At 41.4% G+C, this 22,525-nt stretch overlaps 1 protein-coding gene across 1 annotated transcript; it reads left to right on the forward strand.

The window, feature by feature from the left end:
- Window positions 1-2,025: 2,025 nt before the first annotated feature.
- On the forward strand, window positions 2,026-12,656 carry LOC306795178 (vesicular glutamate transporter 1-like). Its single transcript, XM_079293594.1, has 13 exons — window positions 2,026-2,110; window positions 6,295-6,547; window positions 6,686-6,804; window positions 6,904-7,018; window positions 7,105-7,192; window positions 7,651-7,737; window positions 8,295-8,431; window positions 8,925-9,074; window positions 9,223-9,355; window positions 10,152-10,262; window positions 10,416-10,543; window positions 10,901-10,970; window positions 11,148-12,656. Exons 1-13 carry the CDS (start codon window positions 2,049-2,051, stop codon window positions 11,420-11,422), a joined length of 1,728 nt encoding a protein of 575 aa, XP_079149720.1. The 5' UTR covers window positions 2,026-2,048; the 3' UTR covers window positions 11,423-12,656.
- The last annotated feature ends 9,869 nt before the right edge of the window (window positions 12,657-22,525 follow it).

Consider the following 22,525-nt stretch of genomic DNA (forward strand, 5'->3'; position numbering starts at 1 on the left):
CATAAATGATGTGTAGCTTTAATAGTCGGAACACTCCATCCATCATCTCTGTGCCACCCAGCCTGTCTCCTCCTCCCTCTGCCATGCCCTTCCCTCCCCGCTTCCTCTCCTCTCACTCCCTGAGAACTATATCAGCAAGGGATCTGGAGAAGAGCTGCATCTGATGTCGAATGCTTAGCTAGCGGTGCGAGACTTTTGAATGTAGTTATTTGAATGTGCAGGTTGTTTTCCAACATCTATACACATCAAAAGTTTTCATTTTTGGAGGCAAATGACTTTGCACATACGCGACCCTTTTAGAAATGAAGGGATTTGTTGGTAGAATATACGGGAGAGTCCTGTGATGTGATAGCAGAAGTACAGTATATCCACCACCTGCTGCAATTGTCAAATCTGTCAGATACTATTGTTAAACCATAGACCTCCTGATCTGTTGCCCTTTAACTGCCCACACATCACCAAACCTGCCCCAAACATTTGACTTTGCATCACAACCTAATGTATAAACTGCAGTCGTATGCACATTAGCATCGCTACATTACACTAGATCTTTCCTGCACCTTCTCTAATACTAATATTTCTCGTATGGTACGAGAAAAAAAATAAACTGTCCAGTTATTAACGAAATGTTGTCTTGCTCATTTGTAATTACAGTCCCACAAAATCAGATTGAATTAGAATAATTTGTTACTAACATTAATGGTGGCTCTATGCTGTTTAAGTGTCCTAATCCTTGGCAGTGAGCCGGCATGCACAATACCAGGACCCTGAAACTGAGGCGGCTAAATGGGACTAAGCCATCATTGATTATTTTATTTACACCTGGGATTTTCCTACAGTGATATGTCATGATGTCCTCTGTAATAACGGCCTATTGCCTGTTTCTTTCATGGACCTTTATTCCAGACTCGGCTACACCATAGGTTTAACATATCAGAATAAAAAAATAGCGTGTGCACCACTTCCAATGCAATGATAAAAAAAATTAAAGTCCATCAGGTTATGCATTCAGTAACATTTTGAACCAATTTATAGATGACACATTGCAGTTGGAAGAAGGGGAAATACACAAAGCTGCAATGTTATATTTTAAATACTGAACTGACCTTTTGGTCCATTTTCTTTATCCATTTCGGATACTTCAATATCCAGTCCTCTCTATATCAGTCATCTCTATATCATTTGGTCTGTGTGGTTTTTTTGCTTAGCGCTCTCTGAGAAAGCAGCTCCCTGCTATTCATTTTTTATTTAGCTTCTTGGAAATGTTGGTATGACGCACAGAACATATTGCTAAAACTCTCGTTTTTTAAATCCCATTTTTCTTGTTTTCTGTTACTGTTAATATATAGTGGGTTTGTTTTGTTTTTTAAAAGAATCGCCGGTCATTTAAACTCAAATAATCGTCAACCCAACCCAGGAAACATGGCAGCGTCCCAGGAGCAGCCTGCCCCTCCCGCCTATAAATACCTGAGAACTGCTTCGATTTACTCTCGCTGTCTCCATTCAAGTCTTGTGCCGCTCCAAGAATAGACACCGCTTGTAAAGTCAGTGCTTAAAACGCCCGGTTGGCTGCGAGGAAGGAAGTGACATGTTCCCTTCCACTCACTACACACACTTGGAGAGATTAGCGCGCAGGCAGCGGTAATCTGGTTTCAGGACCACGGCCAGAGACACCGTTTGGCCACGAATCCCGTCGAAAGTTGCTTTCATCGCGCTCCGAACCTTAACGGAGACCAAACGAGTGTGAGGAAGTTCATTTGGACATTCATTTAAGAACTCTGGGGAAAAAGAGGGACAGACAATATTTGCTCGGTTGAATTCATAGAAAGGCAGTTGACGCAGATTAAATCTCAGTGTCGCTGACTACAGATTCCGGTGCACAGGAAACTGCGGGCTAAGTCTAGCGATCAAGTAAAATCACGTTTTTTCTTCTTTTTTTTGTTATGTGTGAGTGACAAGAACAGGGCGGAGGGAGTAGAGGAGAAGGCTGTGCGCTCAATCGGGAGCGTGCAAATAGTGCACATTGGTCGGATCCAGGAGTCGCGAGGATGGAGATCCGGCCGGACAGGTTTAAAGTCGTGGCAGCCAAGACTCTCGGGAAAATATACGGGTATGTAAAATCTGTCTGGGACAAATTACAACAAGAACGTGTTAAAAAGCTACAGGCGTAATTGCCTTGTTGTGTTAAAAAAAGAAAGTTCATATTGTGCAATTAATAGTGAGTACAGTCTACATTAAAAACCTGATTTTATTATGAGGAATAGATTTTAAGAAGAAGCAAACGTGCTCCTTTGAAGATCAAGGTGTCCGGAGGCCATGGTTTAGCGGGTTTGGATGCCCTGGCACAACATCTGGCCCTCTATGGGCTACTGAATCTGTCACATAAGAAACTGGCATATATAATGTATCACCGTACAAGCAACTGCTTTCATGCAGTAGCTGATGAAAAAAAAAGTGACAAATATTGTTTCTAAATACATAATGCTATGGAATCTTTCTCCTTTAGCCAGAGAAACAATCAATGAGAATTAAGTTTCATTTTAGGCTGAAGACTGTCGTATCGGTGAAAAATGAGGCGTTGGATCAATAGCTGGATTAATTTCTCCCCGGCGTTTCTGCAGTGCTGTCACATTGTTAAATTATGTAAGTGTCGTCACGGTTATATGTGGAGGTTTATCTAACAGTGTGTTCCACTTTCCCCCCTTACACAAAGTAGTCGATACGTTTGATAAGGTTGTCTATTTTACCCAATTGAATGAGAGTGACTTTGTGTTTAATGTCAAACATGTGCGGCCTGTTATTCTGTGTCACCTGTTATTATGGAACAGCGCGTGTAAGCGGACCTTCATTAACCTTCACTGGCTTTCAAAAGCCGGGAACTTGTGATGATGGACCAAGGGCGGAACGTGGCAGGAAATCTGTCATTTATTTTCTTAATGTGGCATTTTAGACTCTCAAGACACATGCGGAAAGAAATCAGGTGGTTATGTTGGCAAAAAAAGAAGAAGCGTATGACACCTCCCCCGCTGAGAATAAGTGAGGGAGTCAGGAGGAGTCTGGCCAGTGATTGATATCTGAACGTGAGAAGGTATTGATGAACTCCATGTCTTCCTCTCGGGATTTGATGTGGCGTCTAAACACTTTATTCCTCTCCAGAAATAGCCTCTGCTAGTCCAAGCTGTCGTCCCACGTAAATCCCTGCTGACCATCAGGCCATACACCTTGGACACAGCTCTCTCTCTCTCTCTCTCTCTCTCTCTCTCTCTCTCTCTCTCTCTCTCTCTCTCTCTCTCTCTCTCTCTCTCTCTCTCTCTCTCTCTCTCTCTCTCTCTCCCCCCCTCCCTACTTAAGTAGCTCACCGAGTCACCCCCCCCCCCCCCTCATGGCATCTCAGCCAGGATTAGGCAACTCGACCCACGACAGAGAGCCCGTCGGCCTATACTTTCATTTCCGTTGAGCGCACGTGCTCAGGTGGTACCCTGGTGCCGTGCGTAACGCTCACCGGCCTGTTCCCCGGCGCTGTTCTCTGCACGCAACATGCTTAACGGCCGCTCAGAGTGACAGACAGACATTGCTGTGTTGACTCTTTGTGTTATGTATGGAGCTGTATCCCGTCAACAGCATGTAGAAAGCCCATGTTTTCCTTTAGTTGAGTTATAAAATCAGTTCTATTTACTTATTTATTGTATTGTTTGAATCTATTCATCGCTGCCCTTTTCTAGACTATGGTATTTTCTTCGTCTATAAAGCTATTTACAATACTTATTTAAATCACCTGAAGTCGAGACAAAACAGAAGCATGATTTCATTGAAGTAGAACCCACTCAAAGTGTCATTTAGCTATTTATATCAGGGCTGCAAATAACCATCAGTGCAAAACCTTAAAATATTCAATTTGGTATAATGCGAAGACAGGGAAAACTGATTTTGTTCCTCATTTGGGAACCTAAAACAAGAGAATGTTTGGATTTAAAAATTTAAAAAAAGTATTAATGAGCAAAATAATTGCAGACTGATTAGATTAATCGGCTCTTATTTCTGTATAGATATTTTAAAATAAATACTGTGCAATTCCCCTCAGTGCTTCCAGCATCTCATTCCTGAGTCTCGTACCTAAAGCCCTCAGCATAACTCAAATATCATTTTCATGTGGTCGCTCAGCAAATCTACAGAATTGAATTCATTGAGCAAATGCAAATGATCTCCAAGTGTACACATTCTGTGTGACCTCAGTGTAACAGTCCACAGCCGACATTCTCACCAATTCTTCGTGGTATGTGTCATGAAGAGCTTTTCAACCTTTCAACCAATCAACGGCAGTTATTTGACTCTCTTTTATCCGATCAATGATTCCAAGCTGTTGACTCAATCGTGAACCAAGCTGTCTGCCTGCCCTGCCATTTGTCCTTCACGTATGAATTAACAGATTAACTAAGACATAACCAGGAACACTCACTGAGCAGAATAGGTCATGTGAATTCAGCTTTCTTGCATGCTTTCCAGATTCAAAACTGAGCACCTTTCTTATTGAGTCAAAACCGTTCAGAGAAGCGACCAAACATTTCCTCATGGTGTGACAGGTGCGACGGAGAGAACGTCAGGTATCCTTGTGAGGATTACAACGGCTTTTCTTTTAACACGGGGTCAGTCATGAAAAGTCACCGCAGCAGATACAATATGTGCTATGTGTTGGCTAAAACTCCACGTGGACATCCTCTACTGGGAAATAAATTGCTGTTGAAGAAGAAGGAAATGTTGCGAATTGTGTGCGAGACGATGCGGGAGTCAGGGGAGTTGATGATGAAAGGAAGGGTTACAGATGAAGAGGAGACAGGAAGAATGAAGACAGAAGCCCGCCCAGACAAAAATAGTCCAAGAGAGCCAAAGTTATTAATAATTCAAGAGTGAGAATCATAAATACTTGATCAGTGTCGGAGACTGTTAGAACCTCTGCTTACAATAACTAATAAGTCAAATATGGTTTATAATTGTGTAGCTTCTATTTTCCCAGTCTGATTACTGATTTTAGGGGACCGCTCTGATAAGGTTTGTTGGCAAGAATACAAAGATCAGTCTTTTTCGCGCTTAATATTTGATATCCATGTCATTAATAAATCTCCACGGGAAGTACATCTCCTGATGCTGAGCTTCAATAATGTCTTTTTAAAGATCATGGTGCTTTTCTTTGCCTGCTATTTCAGAACTGTTCCTGTCCTCGTCCCCGGTGACTCGATAGAGTGGTGACATTCGGGTTTAGGACAGGGTTCGTTAGAGTATGCAGAGGAACTGAATCTGACGCGGCACACAACTGAGAGAATAAAGCTCCATTCTGAATGAGTTGGAAAGGCCTATATATAAGCAGGATGTAAAAAGTGCATGAGGCTTGTGTCGCGAGTGATCTTGTCCTTGGGCTTGACATTTTGCAGCACCTAAAAAGTGTTTTTTTGCACAAACAAAGAGATTTTGGATGGCTGTTGAACCCAGTGGTCTACATCTACATAAAAAAGATCTATATATATATATATATATACAATCTTGTAAATAAATATGAAATTTGTTGGATTTTCAACCCAACCACGATGAATGCTCACAATAGGCTACTGTACTCTCACTGTCTGCCAGCTCTGTCAGGAGATGAACGTCTTCAATAATACCCAATTTATTAATACCTTGAAAAGACAGGATAAGTCAAAGTAATGTCAGCAAGCTCCAGTGGTGGACAGATAACTGCCTCTTGTTAAGATGCGAGAGTTACCAGTCAAAGGAACAGCGAGAAAGATCTCATGTATCGAGCCAAGCTGTCAGTCTACAAGCCCTGCAGAACAACATCTGTTCTCACTGAGTTTGGAAAACCTCGCTTTGCTCACCTGGCTGCTCTAAAAGAAAATACAAAAATCTAAAAGTATTTCCTTTTTGAGGGCTGGCACTTGTTTAGTTCAGTGAATCAGCAAACTGTACACCGACTGTTGGGTGCGTTTCTCATATGTCAGTGTGTTTTGGTGTATATTTTCTTTCTTGATAGGACAAGGGTTGCTATTCAACATTGCTATGAGTTGAGATAGTTCAACTGACAGATAGCCCAGACAATCATGTCAAACAAATCACAAGCTGACAAAATAGATGTACAAGGATTGAGGCTATATCAAAGTTTAACTCTTAAAATGTACTTCTTAAGAAAACAGATTCACCAGTACTTCAGTTTACTGCGTGTGTGTTTGTGTGGCTGACTTGAGTCTAAACTACAATACGTTACATATTAAATGTTCCATTCACTTTCCTCTCCCTGCTGAACAGAGCTCTTGAGAAGAAGCAAGAAAATGGCGAGACCATCGAGCTGTCGGCGGAGGGCCGGCCGGAGCTGGTGGAGGAGAAGGAGATCCCCGTGGTGGACTGCACATGCTTCGGCCTGCCCCGGCGCTACATCATCGCCATCCTCTCAGGCATTGGCTTCTGTATCTCCTTTGGTATCCGATGTAACTTGGGCGTGGCCATCGTCAGCATGGTCAACAGCCACACCGTCTTTAGAGACAACAAGGAGGTCATAGTGGTGAGTGGATGAGGTTTGAAGTCTGTCTATTATTCTGGTACATAACACATACATATATACATACATGTGCAGATCGCCTCAGTGCATTTTAGGGATTGAACTCTAATTCAAGTGCATGGGCCCTGTGTGTCCCAACAGAAAGCTCAGTTTGACTGGAATCCAGAAACAGTGGGAATGATTCACGGGTCCTTCTTCTGGGGATACATCGCAACCCAAATCCCAGGAGGGTTCATCTGTCAAAGGTTTGCAGCAAACAGGTCTGTTAATTCACTATTTATTGTATGCAAGGGATAGTTGTTAATAGTCTAGTATACACACTGAATGTCTCTTCCTGTCTCTATTCTTTCCTCTTCCAGAGTGTTTGGCTTTGCTATAGTGGCCACGTCTTTCCTGAACATGCTCATCCCTGCTGCAGCACGGATGCACTTTGGCTGCGTTATCCTCGTCAGAATATGTCAAGGACTTGTGGAGGTGCTTGACCCTATAGCTTGCTCATGAACACATTCAATTGGTATTGAATACATTGAGCACAGTGTAATTTCTTCCCTATCCCACAGGGGGTTTCGTATCCAGCCTGTCACGGCATTTGGGCAAAATGGGCCCCACCTCTTGAAAGAAGTCGCCTGGCCACGACAGCCTTTTGTGGTGAGTCCGTCTGTATCTGTTCTCTCGGTCTTTAAACGAGGGATGTTTATTATCACTTTAAGAGACGCATATTGCAAGTTTGATGAAGCCACAGTTAGAACTGAAACGGTCAGTAAATGAATACATTAGCTAATTTAAAGAAAATTGATTGGCAACTATTTTGATAAAAATGCAACATCTTGTTGGTTCCATCTTCTTTGGGTTTTGGACTGTTGATCGAACAACACAAACAATCGAAACATGTCGTTTTTCACTGTTTACCAGCTGCAACAGCGTGTGTCTGGTGTTGTTTTTTTTCACCTTCTGAGTCTGTGTCATCATGGCAAACTGTGGTCCTGGAGACACCTACAATGAATGAGTTGTTGACATGTTGTGTGGAGTTAACGGCTACGTGACAAAGTCAGTGGCAGAGTACAATTCAAATGGCAGCCCTAAGCACATTGTTTTCTTCTATCTAGGTTCTTATGCTGGGGCTGTGATTGCCATGCCATTAGCTGGAATCCTGGTTCAGTACACAGGATGGTCGTCAGTCTTCTATGTCTACGGTAAGAGACCCTTGTCCTTTTGGCCGGAGGCAAACAAAATGAAATGTAGAGGCTTTACACTGGGGCTACTGTTTTCGGACCGAACTATAACTTGGGGAAACTACACATTGTCTTTGTAGTGAAATACATTACAATGTGATTGTTGCCATAATAAACATGCAGAGTCCCGCATTAACATGAAGTAACAGTAGATACTGACACATACTGAAAGAAGGACCAGGAGACAGCAAAAGGCAAAATATGAGAACCAGAAAAAAACGAGTCCAGTCATGTTACAGTTTACATCCATGTCTCTCCAAATGGTCCTTACTTCATAATTCTACTCTATTAGACATTTGTGTGAAATTGTCAAAATGAAATGTGTTTTGTGAGGTCACATGACCTTTGAACACCAAATCCAATCAGCTCCTTCAATCCAGGTGGACATTTGTGCCAAATTTGCAGAAAGGCAGCAGCTACAGTCGATGTGTCTCCTTGTTCTTTATGACCTTTCTTTCCAGTTGTGACGCTTACGTTGCTCTTTCTTTTTCCCCTGCTTGTCTTCTTCCTCCCCACAGGAAGCTTTGGGATCATGTGGTATTGCTTCTGGATCCTGGTGTCTTATGAAAGTCCAGCAGCCCATCCCACCATCACTGAGGAGGAGAGAACTTATATTGAGGAAAGCATTGGAGAGTCGTCCCAATATACAATCACGGTCAGTACGTGGAATAGCATGAATAACATGATTCAAACACTGTAACGCAGTACTAATGTGGCCTGCCCTGTTATTTACATTTCCCTCAGCTGAATGTCAGTTGATATGTTCACACTATCTACTATATGGTAAACAAGTTAGCCTGGATGAAGCTTAAGAGGGTGTCAAACATCGTCATGAGCCATTTCTAATAATAATAAGAATATTTGACCAACATGAAAGCAACATGGCACGGATACATGTAAAGTATGTATAAGTTGTAACCTCTGCTCATTTGTGTCTGCGTTCATGCATTTCATTTATTCCAACCATCATGATCTTGATCACAATGTCCTGGTTTTTCATTTATGCCAAACAGATCATCTCAATTAGACGAAACTGGGCATTAATCCTGCTGAAACAGCTGTACATTTATGTTTGAGAAACGAGTCAGAGGCTTCAAATTCCATGACAAAATCCCTGAAATAAGTAACTCATTTCTGCTGCGTTACAGAAATTCAACACGCCGTGGAGGGCCTTCTTCACGTCCATGCCAGTGTATGCCATCATCGTGGCAAATTTCTGCAGAAGTTGGACTTTCTACTTGCTTCTCATCAGCCAGCCCGCATACTTCGAAGAGGTGTTTGGGTTTGAGATCAGCAAGGTAACAGAAACCAGATGTGGTTATGTGCGGCGTACTGCACCAGGAACAAATGTTGCCATATGTACAATAACATGAAACTACACTGAAGGAAGTCAAAAGCTCGAGAAAGGCTTTTCCATGTTGTTTTCTTTGTCTCATCTCTCTGTAGGTGGGCATGGTTTCTGCACTTCCCCACCTCGTCATGACCATCATCGTGCCCATTGGTGGCCAGCTTGCTGACTATCTGCGCTCCAACCAAATCATGACCACCACTAACGTCAGGAAACTTATGAACTGTGGAGGTAAGAAAGCACATTTAGAATTTCAGAAAGGGGAATGCATAGGTGTAGTGCACAAGAAATGTAGCTCACTTGCTGTGCTAATAATAGCAGCAATTTCTTTCCCCCAAGACGTTAAAACGGTAGCCATATCTGATATAAAAATATCTTTTTTTATTTATTTTAGTCAGAAAGCTGGTTCCTTCATGTGGAACAGTACCTTATTGGCTAATTATGGGGCTAACTACAGTATTTAGTCAGCTGTAGTGAGAAAAGAGTTGCTGCATACGGGAAATGATGACTCACTGGAAAGCAGAAGCCCTGCCTCTGCTGGCTATTTTTGAACTATAGAGAAATCAATAGCAAAGTGAAATGGAGAAGTATACAGTGTGGGACGCTGTCAGTGCTGGGCAAACGAAAGGTTACTGTTCACTCAACAGCATTTTATGAAACAGAAGAAGAGAAAGCCGTGAAGAAAACAGGCTTAAGTTGACTTGAATGAGCATTTTGCATTGAGACTTAAAGGGATAGTTGTGGTGTTTTGAAGTGGGGTTGTGTGAGGTACTTATCCATAGTCAGTGTACAGCTGACCGACAGTAGACAAGCAGACAAGAGGACCAGCACAGGAGCAATGCAATGTGTACTGCTGTAGAGAGGGGGCAGCAGCAAAACATTTTTTAACCACGTAAAAGTAAGACTCGCCTAAAAGAATCACACACTGACTATAGACAAGTACCTTATCGAACCCCACTTCAAAATACCAGAACTATTGCCTTATAGTTAATGTTTTCCATGAACAAGTTCAACTCGTCTACATCAGGGTTCGGGATGGAGGCAACCCTGCTGCTGGTGGTGGGCTTCTCTCATACAAAAGCTGTGTCAATCACATTCCTGGTCCTGGCTGTGGGCTTCTCTGGCTTTGCAATTTCAGGTGAAACCACGTTTATTCTTACTGCAGTAACATTTTGTATCAATGCATCTACATTGCCTCCATCAATATCAATAAGTACAATTTGTAGAGCTTGTGCTCAGATAACTTTCCTATCATTTATGTGCTACTATTGTATTTATCTTTCCTCATAAGGTTTCAATGTCAACCACCTGGACATTGCACCACGATATGCTAGTATCCTCATGGGTATCTCCAACGGTGTGGGCACTTTGTCTGGCATGGTTTGCCCACTTATTGTTGGCGCAATGACGAAGCATAAGGTGAGGGCTCGTGTTGTAAAATACATGCAAACATACATTTATGTTCTTGTTGTTGTTATTACCATGGATTATGGCACAAACATGTATGTTGCATGACCTTATACATGTCCGATAGTCATACAGGGAGAAATGTATGACTTAAGAGGGGCCGATAACAATTTAAATTTGGACTGAGAGTAGCTCAATCGCAGCCACAGGAGAAGTTGGATCTAAAGTAAGTTGTTTGAGCAACAAGTTTCATTGACGGGAGTAAAAGGTGTTCTGAGTATAAGCTCATTTATACTTACCGGTACATTTATTTTTGTGCTTCTTTTCATGCTCATAATGCCTTTTTGTTCTCTCACTCTACTTTGACAGACGCGGGAGGAGTGGCAGGGAGTGTTTCTTATCGCCTCGCTCGTTCATTATGGAGGTGTTATATTCTATGGTGTGTATGACTTCTGTTTTCACTCATTTTTCCCCAGAACCGGAGCATTAGAGCGTTCAAGTATGGAACAATCTGTGCATTGCTCTTCATGCAATCTTCTGTAGTTTGGTTGTCATAAGGCTGAAAACTCTGCAACAACTCTGTATCTTACGGATTGATCATGTCTCTGGGCTGCAGGCCTCTTTGCATCTGGAGAGAAGCAAGCTTGGGCAGAGCCGGAGCAGCTGAGTGATGAGAAATGTGGCATCCTGGATGAGGACGAGCTCGCAAACGAGACAGAGGAGCTGTATCGCACAAGCGGTGGGGGAGGCTACGGAGCCATGAACCAGGGAGCAGATCCCAACGGAGCCGGAGGCATGGGGGGAGGAGGAGGCTGGGTCTCAGACTGGGACAAAACTGAGGAGTATGTCCAACCGGGAACCAATAATTACAGAGACCGAGAGTCAACATAAAACCTGCAGATCTCCTGCACATATGTGAGGCAGAAACAGTACATCAACGGCGTGGAGCTTCACCCGATGGCATGAAGAACTTTGAAAGTGCGGATTAAAATGTGAATGTGGGAGCGGACCATTTTTCAGCAAGTCTGACGATATTGTCATAACTGAACTGAATCCAAAGAGACTCCACAGTGGAGGTGAAGACATTAGTAAATGTAAAATGTGTGTTTGTGTGTGCAATTGTGTACCTTGTGTGACACACAACCTAAGTAAGAGTGTATTAGGACTCATCACCCTCCCTGCAATATTCCTCGGAGGACGGTTGTGTTTTAGGCCTGCTGTGGCTTTCTTTGGTGTTTATTCACTCTAATATTTGTAGACATTTCTAGATATTATCTGACAGGATTTCATTTGTATGCCTCTCACTTAAATAGTTACAACTCTTTTGGCGCACATTGGTGACAAGAGCACTTCTGTATTTTGGTAAAAAAAAACGATAGAGTTTTAAATCAAATCATAAATTGTTGGAGAACTTCGGCAACCCAAAAGTATTCCCCTCCACTGAAGTTAAATCACCTGAGCTGGTTTTCTACATGGTCTTCACACCATGAAAGCTTTTTTCTCCTAAAAACAATGTTAAGTCGTGTCCTTAATGTGCACACTTTTTTAAAAGCATGTTACTTGTGCCAATACAACAAACATATTTTGCTCTGTAGTATTGGTTTACTCATCCACGAAGAAAATAATTGAACACCTGCAAATAATACTGGACACAGCTTTCTGTGAAGTCTAAATCGCCCATACTGGTATTTTTAGATGCAGCATCTTGTGCAAAAATGTTTTATGCACTAGGCCTCGAACCTGTCTGCCTGCTGACAAACTGGGGAATAAAAATGCCTCGTATAACACTAGAGGAGATGCTATTTCCCAGGGTAGTTTAAAGACACTTTTATCGGGTCTCTTTGAGACCGTTTTCTTCCAATTGTCCAATATCAGAATTTGGTTCAATATGAATTACTTGTAATATATTCTTCACTGATTTGATTTTATGTTAATGTTGTTAGTAGATGTTTAAATGTATCTAGCTAGCCCCAAAAATGAAGGTTAAGGACTAAATAAATGTCAGTGTGTTAGAACAAAGGTATCTCTTTGGCTGATACGGTTTCATAGAGTGGAGTTCACTGATAGATTAAATAGCCTAATAAATGTCAGGGTTTTTACCGTTTTGTCATTCTTCATTTATTTCCTTGTTAAATGTTTTGTTCTGGATTGTTAACTAAAATTGTATGTGTAAAAACCATGTACATGTATTGTATAATAAAACCTAGAGGTGATCATTCCTGCACAATAATTATAGATCTTAGTTATTTATAGGCTTTTTATTCTTATGCATTACTCCAATTTTTATATTTTAATGTCAGTAGGCGATGTATCAACTGTCTTGCGGAAAAAAAAGAAGAAGAGGAAGAAGATGATTATAGCTGAGTGTTCCATTTTTAATCAGCATTTTAAATGTGTCATTTCAGCACCTGCTTTGTCTTGATTGAGCCAACTTTCCTCTGCTTCATGCATGATTCAGGCAGGAATAATGCAGCTCTTTAAAGCGTTGGATACAGTGGTTTCATGTTACCCATAATGCTGTACTCCTCTCCAGACAGTGTATTGATCACTGAGCACTATAAGAGCACAGAAATTAAGAAGGAAAAATAGATTTTGGCTCAGGGATTCAGTCATGCTGACCTGCTCTGGTTTCTAAAAATCAATGGGTTCATCCTGCATCCATCTGCCAGTGAGAGAAAGAGTAGTCACCTGGACGCTCTAACAGGCTGGGTTACCTCAATAATCCAGACTCAACTGCCGACTGGGCGAAAGACATCAAGAGGACAAGCCATTGAGCATCGCCTGCCGAATGTTTTCAATAGGCCTACTCACTGTGGCTCAATTGCTTCAATTTGACCCAGATGGTGCCACCGCAGAAGTCACACCAAGCACCAAGTGAGACAGAGAGGCGGAAGTCATGTCCCTGAGATATGACGTGGATGTGGAAGACCTGTGGTCTATGTGGAGTGCACCCTGAGGCCCTCTGGAGGGGTGGGACCCTTTGCCTCAGAGCCCTTTGTCAACTTGCTTGATCTTTGTTTTCTCCTTTGCATCACAAACATTTAGAGAGATAACACCCGAGCTGTATGTGTAATGAATTCTGAGTCTTGAACATTCTTTGGCATTAATTTGTTGTTGGGGTAAAAAGGCAGCAGAGGTTCATAACATCTATACATTTTGTGATGAAGTGATTTGTACAAACTACAACCAGATTTAATCGAATAGATTTATTTCAGCACATAACAGGAATGACATTCTCTCTCAAGATACTGCGTTTGCGGTGCAAATTAATCTGATATCTGATCGGCACACACACAAGTGATTTTACGTTCGAATGCAAAAGCAGAAACTGTGCAATATTATGCCATTTCTTATTTGCCAAATAAAAAGAAAAATAGATCACAGAAAGCATCGGTTGAGGCAAATACATTTTAAGACACAAAAGTCAAATCATGGGGCCGTCCTCCATGGCGGTACAAATGAAACTCTACTCACCCCTTTCCCATATTTGTATTGTTTGATCAAGCGCTCAATCTACTTTACACATTATAAAAAGCCTTCAAAAAAACACTTGCGTAATTGTCATGGAAAATCGGTATGATTCCGTTTGTAAGAGCCATTTTGTTATTGTTTTGTTTGTTAAAACCTCCCACCACTTGGGGGCGTAGTGCCGCTGTCAATTAAGCCACAGGTTAATATAATCAGGGGGGTCAGCCCATGAAATGGGCTGTGACAGAGAAAGTGTCTGTCCTCTGTTTATGTTGGAAAAGATGCAGTTGTGAGAAATGAAATGCCTACGTTGGAAACTGGACGTCAAACCAAGCAATCAGCAACCGTGGTGGCCTTTTTTTTTTGATAAACAACGGGGTCACAACACCGTCAGTGGTGAGTATACATGTGATAACGCTCTGGGTTGAATAAATGAGTTGGCCGGATCAGAGCTGACACAATATTTGGTGTTTTGGACTGTTGGTGGCATTTTCTCTTCTGTTAACTTGTGATGGCTTTTTACATTTTACAGAATACTCCACATAATTAACATGATGAATACAATAAAAAAAGAAATTGCAGCAATTTCTAGCTGCTGCTGCACTTTGCAACATGCATATATAAACAGGATCATATTTTGTTATTTGGCAGCTAGTTTTTTACTGACTTTTGTTTTCGGTCAAAGTATTTCTCCCTGAAAATCACAAGTTTAATCTCACAATTCTCGATACATGACCCTGAGTTACTTTCATTTCACATACAGCACTACGTTAACTTCCAATCAAAGAATTTGAAGTTAAGGAGTGTGACAAAGACATCATCTGACTTTTCAGGTTTGCGGGAAATTCGATTTTATTTTAAGCGTAAAAGCTACTGAGACCAATCTGTCCTTTTATGGCTCAGCCTCTTGTTCCTCTGCTGTGACTTCCTTCTTTTCCTCCACTGTGTCATAGTCTCAGTCCTTTACTGCTGCGTATCTTCACTGACCTCCTGCTGCCCCAGAGTGTGGTATACCCCCCCTTCCACTTCCTCTCTCTTCAGTGCCTCGTATTCACTCTCTTTCTTCTGTCTGCCTGGTGCTTCTGGGTGAAGGGTGTCATATTCGCCCTCCCTTTGGGCACCCTTGCGCAGCACCTCATATCTGTCATCACCTGTGTCTCGCGAGGTCATCGCCACATCCTCATAAATTGGCACTAAAAAAGAAGAAATACGTGCTATTTGATGCCATCAGTGTGTTTCGAAAAAATGGAAAAGAAGTAATAGCTACTCACCAGTGGCATTTCTCTTTTTATAGTATATACAAACGACCACAGCTGCTAATCCGAGAAGCACCAGCACGATGGCAACACCAATTAGAATGGATTTGGTCGGAGGTGGATCTGAAACGGAGACAAAAGATGCAGACCTTGAAATCCCCGACTGTGACCTTGTGATGGTAAATATCAGTTGAATTAGCAGCGTTTTTCATGCATTAAATATTGATATATGAATCTCATTGTTAAGAACTCCAGCTATTTGGTATACTGCCATAAAGTTGGGGGGGGGGGGGGCTCACAAGACTGACTATGAAAATGGTTAAAATTGATTCCGCAGAGATTCCTTGACTTTTACGCCCTTGCATGGGTTAAGATCCACAAACACAGTTTGTTCTGCAATTCCCATAATGCAACTCTGTAGCATAATTTGCTAGAACCTCCCTGCTTGGTAAATATCTTCATCTTTCAAACTCCACATCCCCCTTTTTGTAAGACATTGTAACTGCGTGTCCAGTTTTCTGTTAAGATTTTGAAGTCTCTGAGCCGAAGGTGGGATAACGCTGATGACACACTCGGGTTTTCTTTTTTTGACTTTGTAAGCTCCCTCGATGGTCACAAAATACATTCTACAACTGTTCTCACAGGCTGGACAGTGCTCATGACGAGTTAAGTGCTCTTAATTTGTATTAATATGTCAAGGGAAACGGTGTCAAATTCCATCAGCAGGAACAAAAGCAGGAACTCACGAAAGTGAACATTGCTGAGAAAAGACCTCCCGATGGCCCACACGGCTCTACATGCATAGGTACCACTCGCTTTTGGCATCATGAATTCGTGGCTGGAATCCATAAGGGCCCATGGCTGACCATTGTTTTTGTAGTACCAATGATAGGTGCTGTCCCTGGGACAAAGTGGACAAGAACACGACATGCCAACGTTTGCAGAGAGAACCGCCTTCATAGGAGGTGCTGAAAAAGAACAAATGAGGAGAAACAGATGCACGTGTAAAGCATACAGTATTACACAAAAGAGGGAAACTCAGTACACCAGCAGTCAAAGGGTGTTGGTTGATTATGTGTACCTTGGACAAACACATCTTGGTTATCAGAGACCACTTGGTATGGGGGCCCGGCAGTGCGCCCCATGTACCTGAATGTGGCATCACACTTGTAACTTCCCTTTGCAGATTCTGTCACTTCAGGGATTTTGTAGATGGAACTCGACCCTTCCAGAATGACTGCATTGTCTTTGTAGAAAATAGTGTGGCTAATGTCATTGGTGCCCCAGACCTGGCACTTCAGAGTCAGACTCTCCCCAACCACAGCAGGCAGAGGATACATTTCCAACGATGTGGCCTTCTCTGAAAGGAGATGATTGTATTAGAGTTTACCCCCCATCATTTAAATGATAATGCTGTTAATGTTACATTGTGAAAGGGGTTGCTCGCAGTGAAGAACCGACAGAAAGTCTTCCCCTGAACCTGCATGTCCCCTTGGCTTAGTGTGACAGAGCATTCAAATAACAGTCGGCCTACCTGAGGTCCTGACCGTGATTTGGTTACTTCTGAGTTGCTTAGTATCGGTACACCAGAAAACGGTCTCTCGGACATTCAGTCTAGGGGTCTGAAAGACCGCACTCGCATTGTCATTATTCAACCTCAACGCAATCTTCTTTGTCGGCCCTCCTCTATAGACCCAGCACTTCCATCCGTGCAGACCCTCCTCATTGTCGAGCTGCAAGAGAACGGATCCTCCTGTCTGCATCACTGGCTGGCCTGTCTTGATGGTGAGGGAGGCACTGGGAATGTAATCTGAATGGTAAATAGATAAATTATACAATTATTTGTGTACCTCCCTTTACATCTTTGGGAGTTTGAGATGTAACACTTATGTTCATGTGGTACATTTACCCAGGACGTCGATGGAAAAACCGGCACTCTTTTCCCCGTTGCGCTCGCATTGATAAGAGCCTGAGTGCTTGGGTGTAGCAACTCCTATCTTCCAGGTTTTGTCTGTCAGCGGTTGTTCCATGTCGTTGAAGTACCATCTCACTCTGTTCCCACTTGAGCTGCTGTCACATCTCAGAAAAAGCAAGTCCCCTGAGAAGATCTGCTTGAGTTCGGGTAAGATAGAAACTAAGGAGGCAGGAGACAAAGAAAAGGAGACATGTAGATTGTGGAGGCGTCGTTTATGTCATTACAGTAAACCACAAAGGGCTGCTGTACATGGTCATTGCTTGCCATCTATTGAGATGTTACACCCCTGAGAGGTAACACAGGGAAGATGGAGAGCTGACGGCTTTTGCACATCTGTGAACACGGGTTACCTTATGGCTGACATCTTGCCAGGAGCACGAACTCTGTAACAAAATATAAAAATGTTATTCTTTAATATAGTCTTAAGTCTTTCTGTAATAATACACCGTTAACATTAGTCTCTTCCATCTAGAGCAGGGCATTTCTGACACAGAGTCAAAATGTTGATTTGCAAAATCCCCCCCTTTTTTTTAACTATTAAATTCCTTGCTAAAGGGCAGCTCTGTGATTTTTATGGCGGCAAAACTTTATCTTATTTGTTAAATGCAATTTGTAACAGAAAATTCAGCTAAATGTAAAAACATTTTAGGATGATTTTAGCTATGTTGGAAATTTGTATAATTGATTAATTGCCTCGATCACCAGCTGCAGGGACATCAAAAGGCCTCAACCTTCGTTTTGACATTTTCATACTCTATGTATTAAAAGCAATATCAAATCCCACAAAATTTCCGCTGAGCATGCTATAACTGTAATAATACTCACAAAAACGAATACCGTATAATCTGAACTATATTTTACATAAATGAACGTAAACTTTTAAACCCAGCAATCTCGGTTCATGTTTCACTGGATCCCTCTTACCTGCCAGGAGCAGCAGATGTTGTATTCCCCTCATGGCACTGCCAGAGTAACGCAGTGAAGAGAAACGACACAATGACCGAGGTGTTAAGAAGTGTCCGGACACTTAAGTGTCTGTTTTGAGTCATGTTGAGGAAGTTGCTGCCAGGGTTGAGCCAAAGCACACGAGAGTTGCAAAAGTAAATATCTAAGTATACTTCCCCTCTGCAACCATATTTCCCCGCAATAGTTTTCCCTAGTAGCATACCAAAGCTCATCTTAACAGAAGGCAGTTAATATTTTCTTTAAAATAATAAATGGCTATATGTACAAATGCTTTACCTGGCCAGCCTCAGCTCCTCTAAATTAGGAGGTCTGACAAACTATATTACAAGGGTTAACAGAAAAAGAGGATTACATAACATGACAGAAACAGAAACCTCCAATAGGCACTAAAGATAGCTATTGGTTAAATCAAAAATCTATAGTTGGAGAACCCCAGTTAAACTAAGACGGCAAACAAGAGACTCGACTGAACTAAAAGCAAGCCTGCTTTTGTATGAGGAACAACAGTTCAACAAGGCACAGACGGAACAAGACAGAAGCAAGAGAAGCATTTACGTGCCGCATCCCAATTTAGGGCCTGAAACCTGTGAAAAATTAAACAAAACTTTTCTGGTGGTAATTTATTTCACGAAGGAGTTTCAGTTGCTGAAAGCATGCAGTGTGTAGTAACAAGGATGCAGGTCTTCATAAAGACTCCTGATGGTCGTATTTGATTGGACGGTAAATGAACCCAAAACAACTTTGGCGTTGAATTATCGCAAGGCTCCGTGAAGTTAATGAAAGCAATACATAATAGACTTCTATGTTGTGCAGGGACTCAACATTCAGCAAGATTTGTAATTATTTTGGCTCAAGTCAAAAAGTCAAAGAAACCCAAACTGACCTTCTGCTTAACAGTTGGTCTCTAAGTAAGACTTCTGAGAAATGAAGGGGAAACTGCCACAGCTCTTCATCAGATTAAATGATTAAGCCTTCTACACAGATTGAAAGCAGAAACCAGATGATTTTCGTTGGTGGTGGTAGCTGACATCACCGTGTGAATCGAACTGACAGTGAGGCTCTGAGGCTAAAAGAGGAAAACAAAATGTTTGCTTTTAAAAATACGTGATAATCATACCACTATTAATGGACACACAGATGAGATAGGATGTTGTGAACCTGTCTGTACTGCAGGCGCCCAGTTCAGGTTTAAAATATCAGCAAAGAATCAACACTCAAAAAGCTTAATATGACACAGTTATAGACCACATTTCAGAACACTGTGGGTTTTAGGTGTTAAATGCGATTTCTAAAACGAAACGGCTGAATTATGGTCAGCAACTTCTTCTTCTAGAAAAGCAGAACACATTCTTATACATTATATGCCACATTATATCTCATGTTCTCCTCCCCTGCACATAAATAATGTTGCGTACAAGCGAAGTGACTTCAACATCCAAAAGATGGGTGTTCCTGCCAAGATAACTGTGTGCAGATGTCTTTACGCTGATCTGATAAAAAGGCAAAAAGAGATGCAACACGTGGAACCAAAATGTGCTGTTACAGCTACTTTGGATTCCGAGAAACAAGACGATCAGTTTAGTTTTGTGCTGCGGGGACTTTTTTTGACTTACTGCAGTCAGAAACACTTGGCAACACCAATGTATTATCATGAACAGGATCAAAAAAGAGCCTTGTCCTTTTTATAAAGTGACATGTTTCTTTATTCTATTCCCTTTAGTACAAAGTATATTTCCATGATTCTCATAATTTGAATGAGAGGAAGACAAAACCAGATGAACCCACAGAACAAATGTTGAAACGCATTTTAAGCAAATCCATTCTAAGAACTAGAAAGCAGCCAATGTTTAAATAGTTCTGAAACATAAAAAAAAGAGCAACATTCTGAGAACTGTTTTGTTGCTCACATTTTAGAAATAGAGGTCTCTGTTTCAGTAACTTGAAATGGCCACCAGAGTCCAGCACTGCATCGGTTTTCCTTGAGAAAAGAATTCAGGAAAAAGGCCTTAAAGCAGGTTCGAGCCTGTACGTCTGCACAGTAATCAGCTTTTTCATTGTACATCATACGATTTATATAAAGTGTTTCATTTCAAGAGTGAGTAACTGTATACATGGCTGTGAATTTGCTAAGCAGTGTTTGTCTGTGTGCAGCAGTCACAAGTAGTGATTGTATCGTTTATTGATATGAATATAGTTCGATGTAAACTCTCACTGAATGTAATCTTAAGCCGGACACATTTCAAGCCATGCGATCGAAAGCGAAACCTTCTCTCCGCTTCACAGCTTCGATTTCAAAAATCAATCATTTTCTCTCATCCTGCACTCTACTCGCATCTCTTCTTCTCTGCTTTTGTTTTCATTTTTCATTCTGACTCTAGTACTCTACTAAGTAAATGCACTCAGTAAAACACCCAGCAAAAAATAAAAAAAAACCGAGCCAGCATATTTTTTTTTTTTACTACTGTATGGTCCATCTGCCCGTGACCCACTTTTCTCTCCTTGCCTTTGGCATGCGAGGCGTACACACTGAAAGCAGGAGGAAAGCTCGTGTCTCATTCTCACAATGAGGACAATGGACAGCAGAAGCACCAAGGTAGGAGGAAAGTGTGGTGAACACACACACCAGGTGGAGTGGCGCACCATTAAAAGAGAGCACCCACTAGAGCTCTTGTCAAGGGTTACAATGCAGGTGTCATATCGTCCAAGAGGCGGGATCTGACAGGTTGCAGAGTGTACTCTTGTGTGCATTAATATATCTCAATCCAGCTCACCTTCTTCTGTCCTCTATCCTTATCATTGATGGGCTCTAAGAGCAACCGTAAAGCAAGCATAAGGACAGTTATCACTCAACCACTTCACTAAGAATTGTTATATAAACTTACTTGGTATCGTCCCACATATTACATACTGAATATATCATTTCTTATATAAGTTGTTCCCCTTGTGGTTGTGGACATTGTGGTCATGCTGTATACTGATGATGTCTTTCCTTGAGTCTGTCACAGAAGTGTATTGTTTTTATACATGATGATTTTAATGTAAAGTGTCTTTGAGTGTCATGAAAAGCACTATATAAATTAAATGTATTGTTTTTATTATTATTATTATTATTATTATTATTATTATTATTATTATTATTATTATTATTATAAAATGCCACAGAAATAATCTCCCCCAAAAAATCTGTAGTATTCGTCCAATCGGTGGATTTGTTAACTAACGCTGCCAGAAAACATCATCTGTTCAAACCTAAATCGACATTTGACGAGCGGGTCATTATGTTTCAACTGTCGTGCTTGTTGAACAGTGTTTAAAACCGTCTCCCACAGCACCTTTTTATTTAACGTGTCGAAACTGGCAATCCAACATTCACACCCACTTTATGCAGTGAGTGTAGAGGTGAGAAATTGGGTTAATTTGAAACATCTTTGTCAAGCTCCCTTTTTTCATTCTTCCATCACCTTCAAACTTAGAACCAAGTTCAACACCATGCAATTATCGCCACTATATTTAACGATTATCACGTCATGCCCCTCTCCACATTTGAGTTGTTGTGCACATCTCTATACACTTTTGCCTTCAGGCGTGGTTGGACGACGTTTCGTAAGAACTAATTAGTTTGAAGCATCCCCCAATATTTAGATAACGCCAGAGTTGGGAAGTGAAAGACCTGGCCATGTGAACCATGCTTCTTTCTGTAAATACTATGGACCCTAAGATCACACAGAAGTCTGATCCTGTGTTCGAAGATGAAGTATTGTTACATTCCCCGATTAAGATCCAGAGGATGAGGGGACTAGCAGTGTAAATAAACACAGGGAAGAAGAGTGACGGGCAATGGCTGAAGAAACAAAATAGTAATTTATTAACAATATACTGAAATGCTCAAAATGCAACAACTCAAAACTACTTTCTAAAAAGGAAAGCAACACTGATCAACAGCAGTTAATTTAACTCAAAAGACGACAATATGAAACAAACTAACTGGTCATGATACCCAAACTCAGAGAGAAGCAGGACATTGTGATGTAGCATTTCAAAATGAAAGCCCTTCAAAATCGCATTCATGAGACAATTTGTCTAATTTCAGATTAGATTTGAGAGGAAATGGTGCACAGTTACAAAATGATTTCACTGCAGGTTAATAGCAGACCACCTCAAGGTGTCACTCAGTGAGAAGCAGGAAATTGTGATGTAGAATTTCAAAGTTAAAGCTCTTCAAAATCTCATTCATGAGCAAACTTCAAATCACATTCATGAGACAATTTGTCTAATTTCAGATTAGATTTTAGAGGAAATGGAAAAAAATCAATCACTCAGGAAAATCAG

The sequence above is a fragment of the Melanostigma gelatinosum genome (genome assembly GCF_949748355.1).
Source record: "Melanostigma gelatinosum genome assembly, chromosome: 21".
NCBI lineage: Eukaryota > Metazoa > Chordata > Actinopteri > Perciformes > Zoarcidae > Melanostigma > Melanostigma gelatinosum.

What these genes read in the sequence shown, in the direction of transcription:
- LOC306795178 (XM_079293594.1), top strand. Translation starts at nt 2,049, where the DNA reads ATGGAGATCCGGCCGGACAGGTTTAAAGTCGTGGCAGCCAAGACTCTC. An exon ending in ACTCTCGGGAAAATATACGG is followed by an intron (nt 2,111 to 6,294) that starts GTATGTAAAATC and finishes CCTGCTGAACAG; the next exon opens with AGCTCTTGAGAAGAAGCAAG. An exon ending in GTCAGTCTTCTATGTCTACG is followed by an intron (nt 7,738 to 8,294) that starts GTAAGAGACCCT and finishes TCCTCCCCACAG; the next exon opens with GAAGCTTTGGGATCATGTGG.